The sequence below is a fragment of the Oryx dammah genome, unplaced genomic scaffold (assembly GCF_014754425.2).
Source record: "Oryx dammah isolate SB20612 unplaced genomic scaffold, SCBI_Odam_1.1 HiC_scaffold_27, whole genome shotgun sequence".
Taxonomy (NCBI): domain Eukaryota; kingdom Metazoa; phylum Chordata; class Mammalia; order Artiodactyla; family Bovidae; genus Oryx; species Oryx dammah.
The window spans coordinates 19,483,795-19,505,519 of record NW_024070211.1 but is presented as its reverse complement, the minus strand read 5'-3'; the positions used below and the strand labels follow the sequence as shown (position 1 = coordinate 19,505,519).

At 40.0% G+C, this 21,725-nt stretch overlaps 1 protein-coding gene across 2 annotated transcripts in view; it reads right to left on the bottom strand.

Annotated features, from left to right (window-relative positions):
• Positions 1-21,725, bottom strand: part of LOC120854433 (SPHK1 interactor, AKAP domain containing) — a 198,163-nt gene that overhangs the window by 118,293 nt on the left and 58,145 nt on the right. For both annotated transcript variants that reach the window (XM_040228430.1, XM_040228431.1), the window contains exon 2: positions 13,803-13,908. In XM_040228430.1, coding sequence (XP_040084364.1) covers positions 13,803-13,889 — 87 coding nt within the window. In that variant the 5' untranslated portion in view covers positions 13,890-13,908. The remainder of the gene's footprint in view (positions 1-13,802; positions 13,909-21,725) is intronic.

Here is a 21,725-nt window from a genome sequence, read left to right as displayed (position 1 = left end):
ACTGCTGAAGCCTGGCTTGGAGAATTTTGAGCATAACTTTACTAGCATGTGAGATGTGCGCAATTGTGTGGTAGTCTGAGCATTCTTTGGTATTGCCTTTCTTTGGGATTGGAATGAAAACTGACCTTTTCCAGTCCTGTGGCCACTGCTGAGTTTTCCAAATTTGCTGGCGTATTGAGTGCAGCACTTTCACAGCATCATCTTTCAGGATTTGAAAGAGCTCAACTAGAATTGCATCACCTCCACTAGCTTTGTTTGAAGTGATGCTTTCTAAGGCCCACTTGACTTCACATTCCAGGATGTCTGGCTCTAGGTGAGTGATCATACCTTCGTGATTATCTGGGTTGTGAAGCTCTTTTTTTGTACAGTTCTTCTGTGTATTTTTGCCACCTCTTCTTAGTATCTTCTGCTTCTGTTAAGTCCATACCACTTCTGTCCTTTATTGTGCCCATCTTTGCATGAAATGTTCCCTTCATATCTCTAATTTTCTTGAAGAGATCTCTAGTCTTTCCCATTCTGTTGTTTTCCTCTATTTCTTTCCACTGATCACTGAAGAAGGCTTTCTTATCTCTTCTTGCTATTCTCTGGAACTCTGCATTCAAATGATTATATCTTTCCTTTTCTCCTTTGCTTTTCACTTCTCTTCTTTTCACAGTTATTTGTAAGGCCTCCCCAGACAGCCATTTTGCTTTTTTGCATTTCTTTCCCATGGGCATGGTCTTGATCCCTGTCTCCTGTACAATGTCTTGAACCTCATTCCATAGTTCATCAGGCACTCTGTCTATCAGATCTAGTCCCTTAAATCTATTTCTCACTTCCACTGTATAATCATAAGCGATTTGATTTAGGTCATACCTGAAAGGTCTAATGGTTTTCCCTACTTTCTCAATTTAAGTCTGAATTTGGTAATAAGGAGTTCATGATCTGAGCCGCAGTCAGCTCCCGGTCTTGTTTTTGCTGACTGTATAGAGCTTCTCCATCTTTGGCTGCAAAGAATATAATCAGTCTGATTTTGGTGTTGACCATCTGGTGATGTCCATGTGTAGAGTCTTCTCTTGTGTTGTTGGAAGAGGGTGTTTGCTATGACCAGTGCATTCTCTTGGCAAAACTCTATTAGTCTTTGCTGTGCTTCATTTTGTACTCCAAGGCCAAATTTCCCTGTTACTCCAGGTGTTTCTTGACTTCCTACTTTTGCATTCCAGTCCCCTATAATGAAAGAAAATCTTTTTTTGGTGTTAGTTCAAAGAGGTCTTGTAGGTCTCTTGTGGTCTCATAGAATCGTTCAACTTCAGCTTCTTCAGTGTTACTGGTTGCGGCATAGGCTTGGATTACTGTGATATTGAATGGTTTGCCTTGGAAACAAACAGAGATCATTCTGTCGTTTTTGAGATTGCATCCAAGTACTGCATTTCAGACTCTTTTGTTGACCATGATGGCTACTCCACTTCTTCTAAGGGATTCCTGCCCACAGTAGTAGATATAATGGTCATCTGAGTTAAATTCACTCATTCCAGTCCATTTTAGTTCGCTGATTCCTAGAATGTCAATGTTCACTCTTGCCATCTCTTGTTTGACCACTTCCAGTTTGCCTTGATTCATGGACCTGACATTCCAGGTTCCTATCAATATTGCTCTTTATAGCATCGGACCTTGCTTCTATCACCAGTCACATCCACAGCTGGGTATTGTTTTTGCTTTGGCTCCATCCCTTCATTCTTTCTGGACTTATTTCTCCACTGATCTCCAGTAGCATATTGGGTACCTACCGACCTGCAGAGTTCCTCTCTCAGTATCCTACCATTTTGCCTTTTCATACTGTGTCACTTTACACACTTAATTTTATGTTCATTTAATCTGTGCCATAGGGAACTTTCTGAGAACTCTGTAATCTTTTATTTTCCACTCTGGGATAATATTTTTTCATTACCTCACAGGGAAACTCTTCTGCTTTAGAAAGTACACTGAATTCCTAAGAAAAGACAAAGAAACAAACTGGAAATAAAATGATTGTGTGGAGAAAAAAAAGCAACACAGAACACTCAGTGGTTTAGTCTCAGTTTCTCAGAAGGTTGAATGAAATATCAAGATAACATTTTCCTTTTAATGATGATTCTTCTGGCTGACTGCCTGTTTTTTTTTGTGTGTATTTAGCTTCCTTTGACAAAAAGGGGAAACTGTTTTCAAAGTATGAATAATCATGTTGGTTGGATGTGAAACATTCTTTCATGACAAGGTTGACACCTAGCACAAAGTAGCAATCTTATAACTGATTGCTGCAAAAGTATTGGAAAATAATGGAGTTCTGTTAAGACATTGGAACTAGCAATTCTTCATTGTTAAGAAGGAAAGAACCTCGATAGCACCAGATCAAAGGTATTGTTGTTTTGGCAGTTTGGGAAGGAAATGGTTGGCAGTAGATCTGCAATTCTTTCTTGACTATGGAGCAGATTGGGAGGGAATACTCCCAGAGAAGAAAGAAGGTGACACTGCTGTATTTCATTATAAACATACTAACCTCCAGATAAACTGCACTTTTATAGCAGCAGAGTCCTTATTTATGGGATGCTTTTAGCAACATGTACCTGGTCTAACTAAGCTTGTCTGGTAAACATGAAATATACTGATTTATACCAGTCTTCCCCAGTGGCTCAGGGGTTAAAGTGTCTGCCTGCAATGTGGGAGACCCGGGTTTGATCCCTGGGTCAGGAAGATCCCCTGGAGAAGGAAATGGCAACCCACTCCAGTATTCTTGTCTGGAGAATCCCATGGATGGAGGAGCCTCGTGGGCTACAGTCCACATGGTTGCAAAGAGTCAGACACGACTGAGCTACTTCACTTCACTTTACTTCCAACAAATGTCACACGTGCAAGTATCTCTCTGAGTATAAAATGTAAATGTTTCATGAACAAGAGGGCTCTCTTTAAAGTTCCCATCTATGTAATCTGGAGATTTTGTACATTATCTTGGCCCAGAGTGTATCCTAATGCGTCCAGAAATGAACTAGGGAGGCAGTTTTAAGTAGCTTTCTGTTTTTCTGTGCCACACAATTACTTGTATCCTGGAAGTTACATTGTATTTCAATGCAATCACAAGAATGGTATAGGAGCACAGAGGACAATTTAGAAGTATCAAGCCTCACTGTTTATTTCTCCACACCACACAGATGTCAGCTGGCTGAAGAATGCTCTGAAAGCTGATCAGAGCTTTTTCCACATGAAAATGATTACCAAGTTTGTCTAAAGCATAAAATGCAAGAGTTACAGAAACAGATATACTCAGTAAAGGCAATTATTGCATAATTTATGAATGGTTTGATATAAATAGCATAAAATTAGACATAAATGGAAGACAGCCAATTAATTGCTGTTTAGTTTCTATTTAGGTGCCATGTAATGCTGTCACGTTGATATGACCTGTTATGGAAATAGGATTTTTCATGTTAGGAGAAGCAAAATACAGGAAAAAAAAAAAAACACATATAGGAAAATCTATAATGTACATCTGTGTGTGCTGTGTGCTAAGTAGCTCCAATCATGTCTGACTCTTTGCAACCCCATGGGCTACTGCCCGTGGGGATTCTCCAGGCAAGAATACTGGAGGGGGTTGTCATGCCCTCCTCCAGGGGATCTTCCCAAGCCAGGGATCGAATCCAGGTCTCCCTCACTCAGGCTGATTCTTTACCATCTGAGCCGCCAGGGAATCTCATAATGTACATCCAGGCCTGCCACTGACTTTGGATGATTTTTATGTAAAGTGTACATGGTGCAGATTTGCTACTTGTCAAAGGGACAGTGGGTTTAGCCATGCAACACTTGAGTACTGGTATGGGTATTTGGCATTTGGCATAGAGGGTAGAGCGTCTGCCTGCAATGCAGGAGACTCGGGTTCAATCCCTGGGTTGGGAAGATCCTCTGGAGAAGGAAATGGCAACCCACTCCAGTACTCTTGCCTGGAAAATCCTCAGCTACAATCCATGGGGTCACAAAGAGTCGGACACGACTGAGCGATGACACGTTTAATTATAAGAAAGTGGCAGTTCTCATCTTGACTCTTTTCTTTGCAAGATGCTGCTGGGAACAACTACCTTCTAAGGTGTAAGCAGAGGGACACATACTTTGCTAAGGGACACACCTGCTTCTTGGATGCTCTTCATCCTTGAGAGGAAGAGTCCTCATCTGGGTCTTTCAAGATGGGTCTCCTCTAGACACAGAGAAAAGCCTAGTAAATGCAGGCACACATAGCAGAAACTCAGTCTCAAGGATTCATGAACCAGAAGGCTCTTCAAGTTTATCCGAGTCACATTCTTTCTTCCTACCCTGCCACTGGCAGAACTGAAAAGTGAGCACTTTTATCAGAAAGGCAAGCCTGGCAGGATACAGTGAAAGTGAATCCTCTTAGGACTGGTGTGGAACAGTGTTTACTCCAGGCTACAAAGTCGAGAGGGATGCTTAGATGGAGGACTAAGGGAAAGTGAGAAAAAGCAAGAGGCTAGTGATGGGGAGCAGGGATGGTAAGATATTTTAAATGGTGAAGGGAAAAAAAGAAAGTTCTGAATGCCATATTAGATATTTAAAAAATATAGACCCCTTCCATTTTTGAATAGAGATTTTGAATAGCTAATACAAAGGTTTGGGGCAATTAAAATAATTCAAGGAAAAAAGAAAGATCACTTGCCTGGTTTCCACAGTGCAACATCACCTTCCATTCCACAAAATGTTCTAAGCTATTCTGAGTTTTCAGAGCCCTACTTTTTGGTTAAAAAAAAAAGAAAAGGCACTGCAAAATCCTTCTAGGAGTTCTTCACACATAGCAGGGAGGATGATCAAGAAATGAACCGTAGAGAACAGAAAAAGACTAGCATATTGGCATCTCAAACAGTCTATATAGCAGTTGTTGGCAGGAAGGAGAGGTGATGTGGAATCCTAAATGGAAGTCCTGACTTTTGGAATAAGAAGCTGAATCACATTCAGATTGCAAAATGAGCCATAATTGATAGTTTTAAACAGTTTCCCACCTAAGATTACTGAACTGACATTTGTCAAAGAATAAACTCACCATGTAGCACACCTCTCTAGTTCAGAGTAGACCAGGCTGCTTTAAAGGGAAGAGAAAATGTTTATCATTTCAATTTGCTTTTGCTGAAGGCAGAGGAAATGAATCCCCACCAGAGTCCTCATTATCTGTGTTCTGGCCTCAGAGCAACCTTGAAACCTTCTAGATGTTAGCGGGGCACAGGACAGGTAAATGTTTCCTTAGGCAGTCAGTGAAATGACCCCCAGAGGGAATTTTGTGGCTGGCTCTTCAGATGCAACTGGGCTAAATCTGAACCTGTGAACCAGGTTCAGGAGACAATACCTTGTCTCCTAGCTCCTCTTCCCAATGACCTTAGTGACTCACCATTCATGGGTGTCTTGGCTCAAACAAAGTTCATGGTTCTGTTTAACTCTCAATGTCGTGGAACACTATGGACCTTGACTTCCTCATGTGTCTCGTCCCAGAGCTTGCTTTTCCTTCCTCCCACTTTTTCCTCCCTCTCTTCTCCCTGCTTTCCTATCCATATAAGTTAGGCTTCTTCTGGCATCCTAGATTTCACTCTCATTTTTCTCTAAGGAACTGCCTTTAGAACTACTAGACTAACCATCTTCAAATACCATTTTTAGGAAGATATCTATTTCTTTTCTTAAAAATCTCCCTGTTTCTTCAATGCTTCTGATTATTCCTGTAGAAGGGCAATAAAATAAGACACCTTGCTGTTTGACAAAACTTGAAGAGGCCATTCTCTGGTATCGGAAGGTGCACCTGAATATCGCTAACAGATTGCTTGATCAGAAAAGTGTTTATAGATCTGTGAGTGGGTTACATCCCAGAGGGAAAGCCTCCAACAGAAAGGTGATTATGGCCCAGTTATGCTGGCCTTGTTTTAAATTTTAGTTACTTAGTTATATATATTTTAAAAGCCCTTCCTTCCTTTAAGGAAACAGCTTGTACAAATACAGACTATTATAGCTATTTTTCATCATGTACTTCCTGGAGTTACTATTACTACTGGGGCTTTTGGCCAAGAGCAGTGCAATTCTGATTAATAAAAACATCTTTAGAGAAAAGGATAGGATTCTGAAAAAACCTTTCAATTTGTATGCTCGTGCATGAACGTATTAGTTGAATTGCTTTTGTTAATTACATGTCATCAAAAAGATATGGGTTGAGATGAAACGTATATTATAGAGCAGGGTAAAACATCAAGGGGCTTCCATTCTGTTTTTCTTCAGTTGCATCTGTGCCACTATTGACAGCAAATTTCAGTCAGTTTAAAAGAGGTCAGTCAAGCAAAAGCATGCTTTTGAAGCTTCAAAGAGATGATCAGATGTCATGTTAAGATCAAATCTTGCCTCTGGGAACCTGACGTGTTTTCAGTCTGATGCCTTTACTAAGTCCAACTCTAGGGTGGATTTAATTAACATGACATAAAAAGAGAAGGATATTTGAGGTGTTGATTTTTCTCCAAAATTCTTTTCATACATTTGGTTCCACTATATCCTGAGTAGCAAATCTTCGGTCTGTGATGTAAAGCATGAATCAAAAATGTCCTGCTCTTGTGGACACACAACATTGACTATAGTGCTTTCAAGGGGCTTCCCTGGTAGCTCAGATGGTAAAGAATCTGCCTGCAATGCAGGAGACTCCAGTTTGATGTCTGGGACAGGAAGATCCCCTGGAGAAAGGAATGGCTACCCACTCCAGTATTCTTGCCTGGAGAATTCCATGGACAAAGGAGCCTGGTGGGCTACAGTCCATGGGGTCATAAAGAGTCAGACTCAACTGAGTGACTAGCGCTTTCACTTCACTTTCATAATGTTTTCAAACTAGAGAAGAGTCCAGCAGATAATCAACACGATGAAAGCACATTGCATGGTACATCCAGATTCGTTTGTCAATTCTACTTAAATAAATTTTACCCTGTGGGCTTCTTTGGTGGCTCAATGGTAAAGAATCCACCTACTAATGCAGGAGATCTGAGTTCCATCTCTGGATAAGGAATATCCCCCGAAGAAATGACAACACACACCAGTATTTTTGCTTGGGAAATCCCATGGAAAGTGAAGCCTGGTGGGCTACAGTCCATGGGGTCCAAAAAGAGTCAGATATGACTTAGCAACTAAACAACAACAAAAGATTATTTATTTTTTGGTTAAAAAATAACTTAATTTTTATTAAGCATGAACTATGTACTGAAGACTCACACAAAGCTTTTGGCATATAAATGTCATGTAGTTGTTGTTTAGTCACTAAGTCGTGTCCAACCCCATGAACTGTGTGTAGCCTGGATCCTCTGTCCATGGGATTTCCCAAGCAAGAATACTGGAGTGAGTTGCCATTTCCTACCTCCAGAGGATCTGTTCAACCTAGGAATCAGACCATTGTTTCCTGCACTGGCAGGCAGAATCTTTACCGCTGAGCAACCAGTGAAAGTGAAGTGGAAGTGGATGTCGCTCAGTCCTGTCCAACTCTTTGCGACACCATGGACTACAGAGTCCATGGAATTCTCCAGGCCAGAATACTGGAGGGGGTAGCCTTTCCCTTCTCCAGGGGATCTTCCCAACCCAGGGATAGAACTCAGGTCTCCTGCACTGCAGGCGGATTCTCTACCAGCTGAGCTACAAGGGAAGCCCAAGCTCTTACACTCGTGATGTAACTTCTCTGACTCAGATGTCTTAAGGGTTGGTGTGAAGGCTTCCCAACCCTTAAGACATCTGAGTCAGAGAAGTTACATCACTGGTCTAAGATCACACAGTAAAAGGAGAAATCTGAAATTTGACTCGGGACTTTGGATTCCAAATTCAGCTTTGCTACACAGCACTTTACTGCCTCCTTTTTTTTTTTTGGTTAGTGATTTTTTAAAATATAAATTTATTTATTTTAATTGGAGGCTAATTACTTTACAATATTGTATTGGTTTTGCCATACAGCAACATGAATCTGCCACGGGTGTACAAGTGTTCCCCATCCTGAACCCCTCCCCATACTGCCTCCCTTTAGATAACAGATTTTGATTTATTATAAAGAGAATATTAAGGACATTTCATTTAGTGTTTTTAATAGACAAAAAAGGATAACATTTATGATAACTTAGCTTATTTAAAGGGAAATCCATATGATTTAGTTTAACAAAGGTGGTTGTATTTGTCTTATAAGGAGGAATTATCCTATAAAGGAAGGAAACATCAGGGAATGTCCAGGTGAGAAACAATTTTAAGAGACACCATGGAGGGCTCCAGTGTCCCCTCTTCACTAGCAGCTTTCTCTCTTTCTCATTTTTTTTCCTGGGCAGTATTTAGAATTTCATCATTTAAATGCATTATATTGCATACCAATCCTAAAGGAAATCAACCTGGAATATCCATTGGAAGAACTGATGCTGAAGTTGAAGCTGCAATACTTTGGCCACCGGATGGAAAGAGCTGACTCATTGGAAAAGACCCTGATGCTAGGAAAGATTGAGGGCAGGAGAAGAGGGCAACAGAGGATGAGATGGTTGGATGCCATCACCAACTCAATAGACATGAGTCTGAGCAAACTTCTGGAGACAGAGAAGGACAAGGAAGCCTGGTGTGCTGCAGTCCATGGGATCACAAAGAGTTGGACACACTTAGCAACTGAACAACAGCAACACTGCATACATTAAAACTCCCCTGGGTCTGGTGGTTGTTCAGTCACTCAGTCATGTCTGACTCTTTCCAACCCAATGGACTACAGCATGCCAGGCTTCCCTGTCCTTCATCATCTCCTGGAGCTTGCTCAAACTCATGTTCATTGAGTCGGTGATGTCATCCAAACATCTCATCCTCTGTTGTCCCCTTCTCCTCCTATCTTTAATGTTTCTCTGCCTCAGGGTCTTTTCTAATGAGTAGGTTCTTCATATCAGGTGGCCAAAGTATTGGAGCTTCAGCTTCAGTATCAGTCCTTCCAATGAATAGTCAGGGTTGAATTCCTTTAGGATTGATTGGTTTGATCTCCTTACAGTCCAAAGGACGCTCAAGAGTCATTTCCAACAACACAGTTCAAAAGCATCAGTTCTTCGGTGCTCAGCTTTCTTTATAGTTCAACTTTCACATCCATACATGTCTACTGGAAAAACCATAGCCTTGACTAGATGGACCTTTGTGGGCAAAGTAATGTCTCTGCTTTTTAATACACTGTCTAGATTTGTGATAGCTTTTCTTCCAAGGAGCAAGCATCTTTTAATTTCATGGCTGCAATCACCATCTGCAGTGATTTTGGAGACCAAAAAAAAAAAAAATAAAGTCTGTCACTGTTTCCATTGTTTCCCCATCTATTAGCCATGAAGTGATGGGACCAGAAGCCATGATCTTCATTTTTTGAATGTTGAGCTTTAAGCCAGCTGTTTCACTCTTCTCTTTTACCTTCATAAAGAGGCTCTCTTGTTCCTCTTCACTTTCTGCCATTAGAATGATATCATCTGCATATCTGAGGTTGTTGAAATTCCTCTTGAAGGTCTTGATTCCAGCTTTTGCTTCATCCAGCCCAGTATTCTGCATGATGTACTCTGCATGTAAGTTAAATAAGCAGGGTGACAATATACAGCCTTGATGCTTGATGTACTCCTTTCCCAATCTGGAACCAATCTGTTGTTCCATGTTCAGTTCTAACTGTTGCTTCTTGACCTGCATACAGATTTCTCAGGAAGGAGGAAAGATGGTCTAGTATTCTCATCGCTTTAAGAATTTTCCACAGTCTGTTGTGATCCACACAGTCAAAGGCTTTAGCATAGTCGGTGAAACAGAATTAGATGGGTCTTGGTGCTCATTAAATTAGGGTGACATCAAAGTTAGCTTAAATCAAAACTTGGATGGATTGATGCTTTGTGAGGAATAGAATTCTGAAATCATGTCCAGGCTCTATAGGCTCAGTTGCCAATGTCAGCTGAGGGAGGTGATAATCATACTAATTCAGCAGTAGCAGTAGTTAAGTAAAAACAGATTTTATTTGTTACAACAACATTAAGATGTGTAGTTCCTAACACCACAGTGTGAGTTTATCTGATAACTTTTCATAGCACTTAGAAGAAGGGGAGAAAGAAGAGAAAGAATAATTCTGAAGCTGGAGCTGGGATAATCATATGATACTGTGCATACCAGGGAATTTTTGAGAGCAAAAGGTGAGTCTATCAACAAAATGCCAGGACAGTATATATTAGCTGAGATTGCACGGTATGGTAATCTTAGCTCTGGGGAAAGACAGTCCCTCTCAAATAAACACATATATTAAGGAGTTAAATAAGAAGTTGTCCTTCAAATAAGACCACTAAGTTCTTTTTCCTAATAGTATGGCCTTTTCACAGCTATGGCGTCCAATGACATATTTCCTTAACAATAAGAAACTAAAACAACTGAACCTGGATAGGATTCCAAAAACCTCAGAGATTCACTGTCAAGCATACAGCATATGAAATACATTTGGTCAATTTTCAATTTTTCAGAGGCTGATTATCCAACTAATGCATTATCTTTTGGACCCTTGTTTTATTTCTTCTAGTGGTTAATTTAACAATATGTCAGTTATGATAAGAAGGTTTGATGGAGAAGAAGATGAAGCTATTACATAAAACGAGTTTGGGGAATTACCAATCGATTTCAATTATCCATGTTACTCTTATTGAAGGCTGATTCATTGTGAAGAGTAAGGATTTAGCTGGACAGTCTTGCTGTTTCTAAGACAGAACTGTCCTTACACTTTTTGTAATTATTGTACAGAACATATATGTGCAATTGTGAACATACAGATCCTTACTTCCCCAATCCCGTGACCTGTGATTAATGCAATGAAAACATAATCATGATCACTTAAATCAACTTGTAGTAACATATAAAAATTTAATAAAGGGATTAAGTTTCAATAGTTATGCCTTTTATTGTGGGGCCATGGTCTTGATACAAAGAAGAAGAAATACTGGTGAGCTACTTTTTGGAAGGCAAGAAAAACAATTAGAGTCCACATGGTGTATAACCTATGGCATATAAGGCTACTAAATTGTCTTAAAATGCAATATTTACGAGCTTAAGAATGAAAAGAATGTACCATGAATATTAGAAAAATATTGCCATACACAGAAGTATTGGCTTCTCCTACGTTAATTTGGCTTCTCCTTCTTAAATTTAGTTGGATAATCTCTTCCCTTATTCAAATCTTAATCACACTTCAAAGTCTAAATTAACATCCACTTCTCTTTCTGAAGCTTGTTGTCACTACAAATCCAGTGTCTCTCTGTGTTCTCAGCTATACTCATAATGCTCATTTGTCACATAATTTATACTCTCTTGATATGTCACTACAGTTATATCATTTAACTTATTATTTATTGCTTGACTTTTCACATCAGAAACGAGTACACTCTCCCAAACCACACTGTAAATCCTTTTAGAGTGCGGGCCATTTGTGATCTAACCTTGTATCTTTCCGTGCATGCGTGCTTGCGTGTGCGTGTGCGTGTGTGTGTGAGTCACTCAGTTCTGTCCCACTCTTTGCGACCCTATGGACTGTAGCCCACAAGGATCCTCTGTCTATGGAGTTCTCCAGGAAAGAATACTGGCATGGGTTGCCATTCCCTTCTCCAGGGAATCTTCTCAACCCAGGGATTGAACCCAGGTCTCCTGCATTGCAGGCAGATTCTTTACCATTTGAGCCACCAGGGAAGCCGCTATCTTTCCTTAGGAGCTAACAAAATTTTAAATGTGTTTAAGTTGGATTGTATGAAATTACCCATATTTGGTCATTTTTGATAAATGATCAATAAAAAGTGAATTTTATATGGTTCAGCCTAAAAACAGTTGTTCTAGAAAGAATTGTGGAATGAGTAGAATTATACTCAAAATTTTAAAATCATATATATATGCATATATAATAGATCATTTAGAATAGATCATTGAATTTGTTTTATTTTCTCTAGAAGCTATTTAGTTCCAAATGGCTTTATTATTAGTTCATTAGCTTCTAGACATGATTTTTTAAAAAATGAATATGACTATTTTCTAGGGAAATAAGCATAATTGAAATAACAGATCATAAAGTACTAGCTCTCGTAGCATGGTAATGCTAATATTGAATTTTTCTGGCACTGTTTACCAGTTGATAAAACCATTCTTTAGACTAATATTAGTTATAGGTAATCTTTATTTTTGAATATATATAGTATCCCAGGCACTGTTCTAAGCATTTCCTATTGATGCACTCATTGAAGAACCTGCATCTCAACCCTGTGAAATGGGTAATAATATCTTTTTTCAGATGAGCAAATTGAGGCATGAAGAGGTAATTTGCTCAAAATCACACAACTAGTAATCATAGAACTGGGTGTCAAATTCAGGCAGTCTGGCTTCAATCCTTCTTTTAAATGCCACTGGAATTCTAATCAATAGAAATAGAGTTATTCAAAAGTTAGAATAAATTAAAAATAATTTAGCCTTATGAAAGATATAGCATCTGGTGATGACTTTATAATTTAGAGTTACAGAGTTGAATAGACCAAAGCTGCCTGAAACCTGCAGCTTTAGTTCTTTCATAAGCAACTCAAAGCCAGTTTGCGTTACAGGGCCTCAGTTTTCTGTGTTAAAATCTGGAATTTATAGCTTTGAATCCTCTACAAGAATTTTATAAGAGGAGAGAAAATAAGATTATGTAACACGTGATAGTAAGATAGGATTATATAACATGTGTGCCTTAATTAATCAGGAACATTTATTTTTATATTTAGTTATGAATATATGCATGCAAATATTTTTTAAGATTATGTTTAATGGTACTTTTTAAGTAATCAATGTATGTTCTCTATTGGAGATATTTGATTTCTTTGGTACTTGAAAACTATACAAAATCACATGAACAGAGAATACTGCTGATTCACTCTGAACAGTAATCAATAGACTGAAATATGTATGCATATATAATGTACATTATGTTATCATAGTTAAATATACATATAAAACATGATCAGTAAAATAATTTGTCTTAATGTATAAACTATAAGCATTCTTTATAATTGAACTTTTTTTTAACAATAAATGAAATAATCTAGTGTGATTTTTCTTTGTTTTCTAGAAAAGAAATACACTTTCCCCTGGAATTCAGCATCAAATAATGACAAATGCATTAAATAGGTAAGTGAGCATTTGCCTTTAAATTTCTGAGCCTGAAATTGGGTTGGGTTGGTTTGAAAAATGGGACCATTAAATTCGATGATTTTATGTTGTTCGAATGACAGCTTTCTGCAAGTGTCTGAAAGCAAGATTTGTTTATCAATTCTAAAATCTATACTTTAGGAAATGCAATTCTGTTCCTAATAAAATAACCAAGTGTACCCTCCCCTTTAAGAAAACAGCTAAAGGAAAACAGCCATGAATGTATTTTTCTTAGATATAGACTTAGGAACTTACTATAATAAGTTGAGTCATTCAAAATCTGTGAAAATTTTTCTGTAAGGAGATCCAAGAAGCCCTTATCCATAGTTAAGTTTAGGAAGAGCTAATAGAAAAGATTGGAGGTGTGGTGTATGACTGGAGGCTTAAATTTTTTAAATCAGACCTTTCTGAAATGCGTGATTTTTCTGATCATTTCCATGAATTACATGTTTAATGTCATCAGGGGGTTATCCCCATGAGCAAACTGTGCATGAGTTTGCTGTGTGGTTTTACTGCTGTTTCTGCTTTAGAAGAAGTGCTTGAAAACTCAAATCAACGTTCAATCAGCTCAGTCAGTTCAGAGAGAGCGGTGGTAGAGGCAGCGTTACCTTCTTACACGCAGTGATGGAGCCGCCCAGGCTACTTCCCAAGCTGGCGCTGGCGCTGCCCTGCTGCGTTTCCGGAACCTGGTACATCAGGGGTGACTCCGAGCTGCTGTTTGTTCCCCAAAACACAAAAGAGAACACATTCAGTGAGTCATCTGCATATTCAGAAAGAAAGAAGCACAATGTACTTTATGCAAAATCATCTTTTTCAGATTGAGCTGGACACTGCAGACCTTCTGCTGACATTGATGTTTGTTTCCTTGCTGGTTTCACTTTTGTATTTGGTGGAACCACGATGACCTATTCCATCCTGAATATAAAATTGTGACCCGTCGCCCTCCACGGACTGTGGATGGACACATCTGCATGATTCCTAGCAAAGTTGACACATTTTCTTAAGCAAGCAGTTTTAAAACCCAAGTAATATTCTTTCCATTGTCACATCATTTCTACTCAGCCAAAATGAATACATAAAAAATACTCATATTATTTTTTCAAATGAGAGGAAAACAATTTTAATTGGGAAGCAGTGTGGTACTATGAAAAGAACATGAGCTTTAGAAAACACAGGTCATCTCTTTATCATCCCTGTGACTGGAGACAGTATCTTAACTTTCTTGTCTCCAAAATTCTAGACTTAAATCCTCTTCCTTTGTTCCCGTCAAATCTTGGTGGGCTTGACTATATCCAGGGGTGTATAAATATTTTAAAAAATCTGAAATTGCTTATACAGCCTCAAGACATGATAAAAATCAAAATTATTTTTAGAAAATAGTTTTAGAATATTGAAGGGAACAGCTACCCACTCCAGTATTCTGACCTGGAGAATGCCATGGACTGTATAGGCCATGGGATTGTAAAGAGTCAGGCACGACTGAGTGACTTACTGAGCTGAGCCGAGAAATATTACGATTCAGAGGGCTTCTTGTATATTTAAATTAGGCTGAATAATTTTCTTCTGAAAATATGCAAATCTAGATTTTTTAAAAGTATACTGATATCTCAAGTCTACATATTTTATTTTTGTGGTTGTTGACCACATAAAACATGTACAATTCATTAAAACACATTTTTTGAAATATTGTCTAATGAGTCTTTATGTAATTATCAACCCAACATATAGAATTTTTTTCCTTCAGATTAAGAAGCACCAAACAGAAGATCAGTTAAATAAACATTGTGTTTCTAAATAACCTATAAGCCTCATGCTTGAGGTTCTGAATTAGTCAATTTTCACTGCATTGCAATTAGCCATAAGTCAAATATTGCATGCATGTAGTCCATTTGTATTTCTGTTACTAACTACTATGAATAACATTCTTTTTTTACATGACTGCAGACAGTGCTCTGTAACAGATCAAAATTTTGGGTAACAATTTTGTAGAATAATTCAAGCAAAATCTGTTTTGTTTTAAACATTATGTAGTGTTTTCTGAGTAACTGCCACCTTGCGGAATAGAATGAAAAGACAGCATCCATATTATTTTTGATGAACTAGGGAAAGATTGGGAAAGGAAGGATGAAAGGAAGAAAGGAAGGAAGGGATAGAGGAAGGAAAGAAAAAGGAAGAAGGAAAGGGAGGGATCAGGAAACAGTGGGAGAAGGTAACTGACTCTAGATCCTGGTTCCAATGCCTTAGCCAAGACACTGCCTAGCTTTTCAGTGTCTGTCTCTTTTTCATTTATAAATGAAATGCTTGGAGTCAAGTCTGTGGTCCCTGCTAGCTCTGGACCTCACTTTCAAGGTATCATTGAGAGTCTGAGTTTTCAGCCCTGTTTTTCCAGGCTTCTTGCAATGTAGGCCTATACCCTACTTACTGTCAGTAACTGATTCTCCCTCAAACTCAGTTCCAGATCTTCTGAATGCTTTCTCAGCCACAGGTAGTTTGACTTTTATACCAAACAGGTTATCATTGTGAGATTCTAAATCATTTACACATGGAAGACAGACCACCGACCAAGGTAACTACGGTCTGTAACAACTTGACCCATGACTCAAAAGAAATTGAGTTATTTTCCTTAGTAGGAGCCAGTCAAAGCTCTGTGTGCAGGAGTTCAGAGACACAGGCTAAAGAGTCTACATAGCTGCCTGCCCTGCTTCTGCTATGTATGTCCATTAGGCATCTCTAGTGACCTGGAGGATCACTTCCATCCAGGCCACCAAAGGATTTAAGTCCAGTGTTGGAACATTCCTCATGTCTCATTGCAGGGTTAGCAATCCTGAGAGTGGGAAGGAGGAAGGCTGAAAAATGAGATGGACACAAACCTGATACAAAACACAATAGAAATAGAGCTTCAACAATCGGTATCTCTCTAAAGGGGGATCACATCTAACTTAGGGAAAGTTGGATAGGTCCAAAATCAGGGAACCTAGGTTAGAGTAAAAGATCAGCCATGGAAGCTCCTTGTTTTCCCATAAAGCACATTGTACATAGCTGCAAGTAGCCCCATTGCTCAGCCATGTCTGACTCTTTGGGACCCCATGAACTGTAGCCTGCCAGGCTCCTCTGTCCATGGAATTCTCCAGGCAAGAATACTGGGGTGGATAGCCATTCTCTTCTCCAGGTGATCTTCCTGACCCAGGGATCGAACCTGGGTCACCCCCACTGCAGGCAGATTCCTTACCGTCGGAGACACCAAGGAGAGTAGCCACAATACCATAGTGATTATTATACACATAAAAGTTTAACTGCTGAGTTAGACACGGATAAAGAAGAAACGCCAAGTTACCAGATCACCATATGGTCAATACCAAAATCAGATTGATTATATTCTTTGCAGCCAAAGATGGAGAAGTTCTACAAGTCAGCAAAAACAAGACAGGGAGCTGACTGTGGCTCAGATCATGAACTCCTTATTGCAAAATTCAGACTTAAATTGAGGAAAGTAGTGAAAACCACTAGACCCCATTCACGTATGACCTAAATTAAATTTCTTACGATTATACAGTTCAGTTCAATTCTGCTCAGTGGTATCCAATACTTTGTAACCCCATAGACTGCAGCACATCAGGCCTCCCTGTCCATCACCAACTCCCAGAGCTTGCTCAAACTGATTCCTGTCGAGTCGGTGATGCCATCCAACCATCTCATCCTCTGTCGTCCCCTTCTCCTCCCACCTTCAATCTTTCTCAGCATCAGGGTCTTTACCAATGAGTCAGTTCTTCGAATCAGGTGGCCAAAGTATTGGGGTTCCAGCTTCAACATCAGTCCTTCCAGTGAATATTGAGGACTGATTTCCTTTACAATTGACTGGTTGGATCTCCTTGGAGTCCAAGGGACTCTCAAGAGTCTTCTCCAACACCACAGTTCAAAAGCATCAATTCTTTGGCACTCAGCTTTCTTTATAGTCCAACTCTCACATCCTCTCACTACTGGAAAAAGCATAGCTTTGACAAGACAGACCTTTGTTGGCAAAGTAATATCTCTGTTTTTAATATGCTGTCTAGGTTGGTCATAGCTTTTCTTCCAAGGAGCAAGCATCTTTTAATTTTACAGCTGCAGTCACCATCTGCAGTGATTTTGAGCACCCAAAATAAAGTCTCTCACTGTTTCCATTGTTTCCCATGATTATACAGTGGAAGTAACAAATAGATTCAAATGATTAGATCTGATAGACAGCGTGCCTGAAGAACTTTGGACAGAGGTTTGTGACATTGTACAGGAGGCAGTGATAAAGACCATCCCCAAGAGAGTTCAGTTCAGTCGCTCAGTCGTGTCCGACTCTTTGCAACCCCATGAATTGCAGCACGCCAGGCCTCCCTGTCCATCACCAACTCCCAGAGTTCATTCAAACTCAGGTCCATCGAGTCGGTGATTCCATCCAACCATCTCATCCTCTGTCATCCCCTTCTCCTCCTGCCCCCAATCCCTCCCAGCATCAGAGTCTTTTCCAATGAGTCAACTCTTCGCATGAGGTGGCCAAAGTATTGGAGTTTCAGCTTTAGCATCAGTCCTTCCAAAGAACACCCAGGACTGTTCTCATTTAGAATGGACTGGTTGGATCTCCTTGCAGTCCAGGGGACTCTCAAGAGTATTCCCCAACACCACAGCTCAAAAGCATCAATTCTTCAACCTTCAGCTTTCTTCACAGTCCAACTCTCACATCCATACATGACCACTGGGAAAACCATAGCCTTGACTAGATGGACCTTTGTTGGCAAAGTAATGTCTCTGATTTTGAATATGCTATCTAGGTTGGTCATAACCTTCCTTCCAAGGAGTAAGCATCTTTTAATTTCATGGCTGCAGTCACCATCTGCAGTAATACTGGAGCCCAGAAAAATAAAGTCTGACACTGTTTCCCCATCTATTTGCCATGAAGTGATGGGACCAGATGCCATGATCTTCATTTTCTGAATGTTGAGCTTTAAGCCAACTTTTTCGCTCTCCTCTTTCATTTTCATCAAGAGGCTTTTTAGCTCCTCTTCACTTTCTGCCATAAGGGAGGTGTCATCTGCATATCTGAGGTTATTGATATTTTTCCAGCAATCTTGATTTCAGCTTGTCATTCTTCCAGCCCAGCGTTTCTCATGATGTACTCTGCATAGAAGTTAAATAAGCAGGGTGACAATATACAGCCTTGACATACTCCTTTTCCTATTTGGAACCAGTCTGTTGTTCCATGTCCAGTTCTAACTGTTGCTTCCTGACCTACATACAGGTTTCACAAGAGGCAGGTCAGGTGGTCTGGTATTCCCATCTCTTGAAGAATTTTCCACAGTTTATTGTGATCCACACAGTCAAAGGCTTTGGCATAGTCAGTAAAGCAGAAATAGATGTTTTTCTGGAACTCTCTTGCTTTTTCCATGATCCAGTGGATGTTGGCAATTTGATCTCTGGTTCCTCTGCCTTTTCTAAAACCAGCTTGAACATCAGGGAGTTCACGGTCCACAAATTGCTGAAGCCTGGCTTGGAGAATTTTGAGCATTACTTTACTAGTGTGTGAGATGAGTGCAATTGTGTGGTAGTTTGAGCATTCTTTGGCATTGCCTTTCTTTGGGATTGGAATGAAAACTGATCTTTTCCAGTCCTGTGGCCACTGCTGAGTTTTCCAAATTTGCTGGCACATTGAGTGTAGCACTTTCACAACATCATCTTTCAGGATTAGAAATAGCTCAACTGGCATTCCATCACCTCCACTAACTTTGTTCGTAGTGATGCTTTCTAAGGCCCACTTGACTTCACATTCCAGGATGTCTGGCTCTAGGTGAGTGATCACACCATCCTGATTATCTTGGTCATGAAGATCTTTTTTGTACAGTTCTTCTGTGTATTCTTGCCACCTCTTCTTAATATCTTCTGTTTTTTTTAAGTCCATACCATTTCTGTCCTTTATCGAGCCCATCTTTGCAAGAAATGCTCCCTTGCTATCTTTAATTTTCCTGAAGAGATCTCTAGTCTTTCCCATTCTGTTGTTTTACTCTATTTCTTTGCACTGATCCCTGAGGAAGGCTTTCTTATCTCTCCTTGCTCTTCTTTGGAACTCTGCATTCAGATGGGTATATCTTTCCTTTTCTCCTTTGCTTTTAGCTTCTCTTCTTTTCATAGCTATTTGTAAGGCCATCCCAGACAGCCATTTTGCTTTTTTGCATTTCTTTTTCATGGGCATGGTCTTGATCCTTGTCTCCTGTACAATGCCACAAATCTCATTCCACAGTTCATCTGGCACTCTATCAGATCTAGTCCCTTAAATCTATTTCTCACTTCCACTGTATAATCATAAGGGATTTGATTTAAGTCACACCTGAATGGTCTAATTGTTTTCCCTACTTTCTCAATTTAAGTCTGAATTTGGCAATAAGGTGTTCATGATCTGAGCCACAGTCAGCTCCCGGTCTTGTTTTTGCTGACTGTACAGAGTTTCTCCATCTTTGGCTGCAAAGAATATAATCAATCTGATTCTAGTGTTGACCATCTGGTGATGTCCATGTGTAAAGTTTTCTCTTATGTTGTTGGAAGAGGGTGTTTGCTATGACCAGTGTGTTCTCTTGGCAAAACTCTATTAGCCTTTGCCCTGCTTCATTCCATATTTCAAGGCCAAATTTCCCTGTTACTCCAGGTGTTTCTTGACTTCCTACTTTTACATTCCAGTCCCCTAGAATGAAAAAGACATCTTTTTGGGGTGTTAGTTCTAAAACATCTTGTAGGTCTTCATAGAACCGTTCAACTTCAGCTTCTTCAACATTACAGTTTGGGGCATAGACTTGGATTACCGTGACATTGAATGGTTTGTCTTGGAAAGAGAGATCATTCTGTCATTTTTGAGACTGCATCCAAGTACTGCATTTCAGACTCTTTTGTTGACCATGATGGCTACTCCATTTCTTCTGAGGGATTCCTGCCCACAGTAGTAGATATAATGGTCATCTGAGTTAAATTCACCCAGTCCAGTCCATTTTAATTCACTGATTCCTAGAATGTCGACGTTCACTCTTGCCATCTCTTGTTTGACCACTTCCAATTTGCCTTGATTCATGGACCTGACATTCCAGGTTCCTATGCAATATTGCTCTTTACAGTATCGGAACTTACTTCTAACACCAGTCACATCCACAGCTTGGTATTGTTTTTGCTTTGGCTTCATCCCTTCATTCTTTCTGGAGTTATTTCTCCACTGATCTCCAGTAGCATATTGGGCTCCTACTGACCTGGGTAGTTCCTCTTTCAGTATCCTATCATTTTGCCTTTCCATACTGTCCATGGGGTTCTCAAGGCAAGAATACTGAAGTGGTTTGCCATTCCCTTCTCCAGTGGGCCACATTCTGTCATACCTCTCGCCTGAGGCCAGGGGTGGCGGCCAGGAGGTGCTACCCCACGTCAAAGGAGCAGTGGCTGCGCAGGTGCAGGAGGGCTGAGAGGAGCTACTCCACGTTCAAGGTCAGGAGGGGTGGTGGTGACGAGATACCCCTCATCTAAGATAAGGAGTGCTGCTCTGCTTTGCTGGCGCAGCCGTGAAGAAATACCTCATGTCCAAGGTAAGAGAGACCCAAGAAAGACGGTAGGTGTTGAGAGAGGGCCCCAGAGGGCAGGCACACTGAAACCATAATCACAGAAAACTAGTCAATCTAATCACACCAACCACAGCCTTGTCTAACTCAATGAAACTAAGCCATGCCGTGTGGGGCCACCCAAGACAGGCGGGTCATGGTGGAGAGGTCCCCAAGGAAAAGAAATGTAAAAAGGCAAAATGGTTATTTGAGGAGGCCTTACAAGTAACTGAGAAAAGAAGAGAAACTAAAGGCAAAGGAGAAAAGGAAAGATAGACCCATTTGAATGCAGAGTTCCAAAGAATAGCAAGGAGAGATAAGAAAGCCTTCCTCAGTGATCAATGCAAAGAAAGAGGGAAACAATAGAATGGGAAAGACTAGAGATCTCTTCAAGAAAATTAGATATACCAAGGGAACATTTCATACAAAAATGGGCACAATAAAGGACAGAAATGGTATGGACCTCTAATGGACCAACAGTTAGAATGGACATTTCTGCTCCTTGGAAGAAAATCTATGACCACTTAGACAGCATGTTAAAAAGCAGCGATATTACTCTGCCAACAAAGGTCCATCTAGTCAAAGCTATGTTTTCTCCAGTAGTCATGTATGGATGTGAGAGCTGGACTATAAAGAAAGCCGAGTGCCAAACTGATGCTTTTGAACTGTGGTGTTGGGGAAGACTCTTGAGATTCTCTTTAACTGCAAGGAGATCCAACCAGTCAATCCTAAAGGAAATCAGTCCTGAATAATTCATTGGAAGGACTGATGTTGAAGCTGGAACTCCAATATTTTGGCCACCTAATGCGAAGAGCTGACTCACTGGAAATGATCCTTCTATTGGGAAAGATTGAAGGCAGGAGAAGGGAACGACAGAGGATGAGATGGTTGAATGGCATCACTGACTCGATGGATGTAAGTTGAGCAAGCTCTGGGAGT